Source organism: Centruroides sculpturatus, unplaced genomic scaffold, assembly GCF_000671375.1.
Source record: "Centruroides sculpturatus isolate CEXI.00-Female unplaced genomic scaffold, Cexi_2.0 scaffold515, whole genome shotgun sequence".
Lineage (NCBI taxonomy): Eukaryota > Metazoa > Arthropoda > Arachnida > Scorpiones > Buthidae > Centruroides > Centruroides sculpturatus.
Genome location: NW_019384913.1, coordinates 158160 through 165129, shown reverse-complemented (window position 1 = coordinate 165129; position 6970 = coordinate 158160). Strand labels below are relative to the sequence as shown.

Sequence of the window (6970 nt, the reverse complement as noted above, 5' to 3'; positions counted from 1 at the left end):
AATACTATAATATAACAATCATTAAAACGAAAACCATATAAAGAGTTTGGTTATTTCAGCCTACCATTGTCATATTATCGCGATACTCGGGTGGTACGAAATGACACAAATTCATTGGTCAAGTAGACAGGAATTGAAAATATATCTTAAATTTTTCAGATATAATATTTTCTAATGTTAACTCTGAGAAACTGTTTCATTCACAACCGAATATCAAACGGTAACCTGCCAACCAATCAAATTTCGGAAAAAAACCACTTAAATCATATTTTGTGCTCGCTGGTAAACTTGTATTATGTAATTTTCCTATTCGAATGCAACCATACGGCTGGTACGATAGGAAGACGGGCTGTTGAGAAAGGGGGGTTAGAGTAATTCGTCCGAAAGTAGTCGTTGACCTCCTCCCGGAATAGATGCTTAACGATGGTTGTGATGGTCCCGCACATGATCGAAGTTACTCACCTTAACGTCCGAAAGACTTCGTATAAAACTTGTTTAAATAAAAATAATCTTGCAAAAATGCTAGAATAATTTCTTTTATTTGATATATTTTGGCACAGGTTGTATAAACGACATGAGAAGTATGTTCTCGTAAATATTGCGTTCATAGAAAAATTATCGGGCTGTAATTTGAAAAAATTGAAAAAGTCCAATAATTTTTCTATGAACCTGTCATCCCCTGTCTGTATGCTGTCTGTCCTTCCTTAATCTCGAGAAAAGAGTTAGATAGATGAAATCCAAGACAAATTAGAGAAACCGTAAGGTCAGGAATCCCAGATTAACTGTACAAACTTCCGGTTTAAACCGGAAGTCACGTTACTTCAATTCAAAATTTCCCCAAACGGAATTAGATAGATGACGGACACGACTATTGCTAACAGGAAAAGTATGATGTACAGGGCAAGACCACCACTGAAAGAATTGAAAACATTGTGACGAAAAATAGCAGCCCAGCATTGTGACAGTGTCACAATAAATTGCACGTTACAATTAGTTTGGTTTATTTGGTTATCGCAACGTCATACGTGAGCGATCTGTCGAGAGAACGATATACCCATAAAAGTCTTTCCATCCCGGAAATACTTTTATGGGTAGCTGGACCCTATTTAGCTGTTACTAACGTGAAGAAAACCCGGAAAACGGCACGTGGCCAGCCCGTTGCCAGAACCCACGACTAACTAACTACTATTATTCGGTGGTTTTATACACTCGTCTACTAGAGGGCACTTGTTAGAATTAAGAAAGTACCGTTCAGAAATTAAAAAGACCCAAGTTGTTAGATGTGGAATATTAAATACTTATATACTTACTATAGAGGTTTTTTTTTTTAACTCTTTCCGCCCTATGGGCACTAAGAGGGCCTCTTTTCGCAAGCCCATTTTGGGTTCGGCCAGGCCCACAATGGGGCTGCCGGATAGTGAGGGACGGGGCCCGACATATCCGAACGGACCATCCCCCGAAAAATTCCTGGGGATTTTTCGACCCGTTCGGATTCGAGCCCAGGTCCCCAGAGCGGTAGGCTGCCGCCTTGACCGCTCGGCCATCCGGCCGGATATAGAGTCTATAGTAAGTATAGACTATTCACACGGTAACACTTTAATTCCATTCAGGCAAGTAATCTGTGCTACCTTCCTAATATATTATATTCACTTAATTACTAGGACAATGATATAGCGCGTCTACTTTGCGGTATATCGTTGTCGCAGTAATTAAGCGAATATAATATATATATTTTTTAAATTATATCCTTTTTTTATAAGAATTATAGTTATTTTATACTGACAAGATCTTGCGTGTTGGCATTAGCAATGATGTAATTTCCGCTGTGTTATGAAAACGAATTAAATAAAACTAAACAAAAACATGAATTTATTTTGAAAAATACATTAAAAAACAAAATATTTTCCATTTTGAGTTTAGAAATATGACTTAATACACTAATGAAGTACAGTTAATTAATAACGGTTGCACCGCCTATTAACTATGAGATAAGCATGAATATGAATGAAATTCATATATAGTATCTTGTGATATAGTCATCTAGTCTTGTAAATTAAAAGTACTGATATTTAGTTTAAAAGCTATATTTTCGATTATTCTATTTGAAGTTAATACTGAATCATCTCTAATTTTTCATTAATTATACCTATATTTACTAATATATTTGCTTTAATGACCGGATGACAAGGTGGTTAACGTATCAGCTGCTACTGTGGGAGAACCAGGATCAAATCTGGACAACTCAGGAATTTTTTATGGCGGTCTGTTCCGTTTCTCATCACTCGGCTGCCCCCAATGTGGACCTTGTCAAACCCATAATGGCATGGAAAAAGAACCTTCTTAGTGCTCACAGGGCGGAAAGATTAAAAATGGGGAAAAACATTTACTTAATTGAAATGAAAAGTTTCTAGAAAAATAAATTTATTAAAATGTAGAATGAAATATTCTGAAGTTATTATTATTTGCATTTATAATAATATATTTTCTCATCAATAAACAGCTCTGAATAAATTCAGATAATATTTTAATGAATGATTCATTAAGAGAGTATTTTTTTTATATTATCAAACAATTCGTATATAAATAGGCCTATTTTATTTGAGATTTTAATTTTTAATTTTAAGAATTAAGAGAACAAATTTTAAGAAAACAATTACTATACAAGAATATTAAAATTAAAAAATTTTAAATATATAAAATTTTATCGTTCTGTATGATCATTTTCGAAATGCTATAGTAAAATGCTATAATTTTAAACCGATATATTTATATTTATAGCGCTGTGACTTCTTCATCGAACCTTCCATATTCCAGTGCAAAAGAATCTCTTGGAGTAATAATAGTATCGTACGCAGGTGGTTCAAAATTAATTCCATTCATAACTATCACATTATTTTCACCTCCAAGTCCACCAAATACATTTTTATTCTTTTCTTCTTTATCACTAATTTTGTTTCTTCTTTTGTGAAAATAATATGCCTGTTTAGCAATTTCGTAAAGCTGTCTCGACATTGCAGCTCCTGTCATTTGTACCATGTTATAAAATAATCCCGATTTATTTTTTAGAAGTTCATATGGTTCATCAAATTCTTGAATTCTCCCTGCATCTAAAACCTGAATAAATTCGTTAAAAGTTATTGCTATATACATTTGTGTATATAATAAGAAAATAAGAATCAATATATTTTAAAATAATTTAAGAAAATTTTTATGAAATCACATGACTATTACTTACCAGAACTCTATCTGAATCCATAATTGTGTGAAGTCTATGAGCTATTGTTAAAACTGTGCATGAAGCAAACTTTTCTCGTATCGTTTCTTGTATCAAAGAATCGGTCCTGTATTAAATAAAATAATGTATATATATTTAAATTGATTGACATCCACTTAATTGGAGTAGCCATTTATTTAGGCCAAAATGTAGAGAACAAACAAATCAATGTATTTAATGTAAATTTGCGCCACTTATTTGGAATAGTGATGATTATAATTGAATGATAAACTGTAGATGGTGTGCATTTAGTTGTATCACAATTATAATCATTTATCACAAATTGCGCTGTAGAATGGGTTTAAAGTTAAAAATGTTATTCTATTGATATTCTTATGAAATTTTCTATATCTAAAAAAAGTTAGATTGGAACTGAAATAAAGTAATTTCACTGTCCGCTTGATTTGATCCGTCTACTGTTTCGATTCTACACGAAGTTGCTAGGAGAAACTGTGGCAAGCAGCTAAATAAGCAAACCAATGGTACGAAAAAAATGTAATGTTTAAACACAGATATTTAAATTTCAGCTGAAGGAAGATAAATCAAAAATTGCCATCGAACTTTATCATGATTCCAAAAAGGTAAGAACACGTAATACGCGCATTGCAATTTGAGCAGTAAGATTCTAAAGAAGCTCAGAGATGAGAGGATCCCAGCATTGTCGATCCCTGTAGACCAAAAAAGCCAAATAACCATAATTCGAAAACGTAACCTTTCTCGAGTTATATGTCTCCGAAGAGGACACAGGGATCGACAATCATGAAAGTCCTCCATCTCACTCGAACCTATGTACCATTCAATAACCCGTTAGTTATGAATTATTAACGAAATTTATAACTCAATATAGTAATTATTTATTGTTGTTTTACCGTCAGAATATTATTTTGTAAGGATCCTAAAAACGAAGCTAAGAAACCAACCATTGAAGAAATTTCTGACGTTGAAGCTCCTGTTTCGAATGTAACCGAAATAAAACAAATACCACAAAAAGCTACATCGGAAGAACCTCCATAAAAAGAAGGAAAGTTGAGAATACTATTCAAGATTTCGTGAATTATGAATTATTAATGAAATTTATACCTCGACACAATAATGTTTTTTAAATTCCGCATTTTTAAATTTGGTTTTCAGGGAGAAAAGTCAATTTAATGATACGAGAAGTTGCATCAACATGAAAAAAGATTAACTAGAACTAAAATTTGTTGCATAATTAAATATTCCTTAAAAAATCAATTTTGAATTTAATTTGGGGTTTTATTTTCGATCAGTTTACGAAATTCTTTTTGTTGATATAATAAAAAAATATTAAATAATATTTGTGAAGTATTTTTATTTTCAAAATCATAATTATAAATTCTAAATAAATACTCTTTGCATGAAAAATGTAATATTTTTATTACATTTAATGGCTTAATATGCTTAACGCTTAATTTTGATGATTAAAGGTCGAGGGGTAGGAGATAATGGGATCGTGTGTATCTCCAGTAGGGTAGGACTTAAGGATTTTACTCGTCATTAGCATTTACAATTTATTTATTTATTTATTATTATTATTTTTTTAATAAAAACCTATCCCTACCCTCAAAATTCAGCTTTTTGCTATTTTATAGTAGTTAAAAATATAAAAAGTTTTTAAAATAAAATATGACTAACAGATGGCGCCACCAAAAATTTTAAATGTTGCTGGGAAAGTTGAGTAACTCATCGCTGGTTTATTTCAAATTGATCCCTTCTGAATATAGAAAACGAGCGCTTATTTCTTTCCTCTTTAGTCACAGGCGGTATAAAGTATGAAAACGTAAATATACGTGGAGGTATATAGGCCTACTTAAGAATCTATATACCTCCACATGGGCCTACTTACGTATATATTTCGTATGAATACTTATATACGTAAATATGCCCAATAATTTTAGGGAAATTCGCACTTTTCTGGAATCATAGAGAATTAATTCATAGTGCTCATAGTGCCATTAGATTTACTTTCACATGATTTTTCAAAGATATTTCACTTCACGAAACAGAGAACACCATAATTTAAAATGTTAATCGATTGAAAAAGAATGAATGTCTTTTTAAGTTTTACTTATGTCCTTTTTTTCATCGATTCTTCATATTGTAATCTATATAAATAAAAATGTAAATGTTCGTTTGTTCAAAATCTTAAATTTCTGAAAGTTCTTAACCGATTGCTTTGAAATTTTGACACAACGTTGCATTCGAATACGTGCGTTTTTATATTATATAGCTGTCGAAATTCTCCCCCGCAGGGGCGAGGGACAAAATTAAGGTTTACAGTGAAGAACTGGTCTTCTATTATTCTATTTTAGATGCGGCTTTTGCGTTTTTGATTGCGTTTTAATAGGGTACGTCAAGAGAATGTACACTAAGAAGGGATTTTTCGAAATTTCCTCCCGCGGGGAGTATACATTTATAATAGATACATTTTGAGCCACAGCAACGCGTGGCCAGGTACAGCTAGTATTGCATAAATATTGTAATAAAGAGAAATATTATAATAAAAATAAACATTGTATTTAATTAATTAATTTTATTTTATAAATATCTCTTTTTGGGCTGCAATTTGAAGAAATTGTAGACCTACAAATTCCCCACTGTCGTCTGTGAAGAAATAGTGAAGAAAATAGTAACAAAACTTGTGACTTTAGATGGCATCTCTATCAACTCTATTACAAAAAGTGAGTTCATCAGAAAATCATTGACAGACAGAGGATACACTTTACCAAAAAATCCATCAGATGTAATGGATCTCATCCATTCGCATTACAAACAAATCAAACAACGATTATGTTCTGAAATTGATAGCCAAATAAATGGAGGATCAAGGTTTAGTTTATCCTTGGATGAATATACTTCACTAAACAATCGCCGGTATTTAAATATAAACATACACAAAAGTGACGGAACATTTTGGAACTTAGGAATGGTGAAGATTTCCAATGTTCTACCTGCAGAAACTGCTGTCCAAGTAATCAAAGAAAAGTTAAAAGAATTTCACATATCTTTAGAAAAACACGTGGTGGCTTGTGTTACTGATGGTGCAGCTGTAATGGTGAAATTTGGAAGGTTAATTGAATGTGAGCATCAGTTATGTTATGCACACGGAATTCATTTAGCGGTATGTGATGTTTTGTACCAAAAGTCAACCACTTCAGTAGCAGTCCCTCTTTCTGAAGAAATTCAAACTGAAGATGAAGAGCGCAATGACGATATTGAGAAAGATGAAGAAGACTTTAGTTATAGTATTGATTTTGAAAGTGTTTTGTGTGAGCGTTTGGCTGAAGATCCTTTCGATATAGATATTTCATTTGAATTACATGACACACTAGGTAATGAAATCGTCTGTTCTCAAATCATTAATAAGGTTAGAAAAATAGCAAAATTTTTTCGCAAATCACCTTTAAAGAATAACATCTTACAAAAATACGTTGAACAGGAACATGGGAAAAATTTGCACTTATTTCTGGATTCCAAAACCCGATGGAATAGCCTTTTAGCCATGTTAGAGCGATTTATTAAAATAAGATCATCCATATCGAAAGCAATCATTGACTGTAATAAAGATACGGACAATTTTGATCTTGACAAACAAGAAGTTACTGTAATTCGTGACATCGTGGCATCACTGCAGCCATTAAAAGCTGGAGCAGAAAAGCTTGGCAACAGAGGATCGAC

The 6970-nt window shown here is 32.3% G+C and overlaps 1 protein-coding gene across 1 annotated transcript in view; it reads right to left on the bottom strand.

Annotated features, from left to right (window-relative positions):
* Positions 1-2412: 2412 nt before the first annotated feature.
* LOC111631701 (multidrug resistance-associated protein 4-like) overlaps positions 2413-6970 on the bottom strand; it is an 85268-nt gene continuing 80710 nt past the window's right edge. The window contains exons 26-27 of the mRNA XM_023376007.1: positions 3236-3341; positions 2413-3114 (exon numbers count right to left, since the gene is read on the bottom strand). Coding sequence (XP_023231775.1) covers positions 2773-3114; positions 3236-3341 — 448 coding nt within the window. The 3' untranslated portion in view covers positions 2413-2772. The remainder of the gene's footprint in view (positions 3115-3235; positions 3342-6970) is intronic.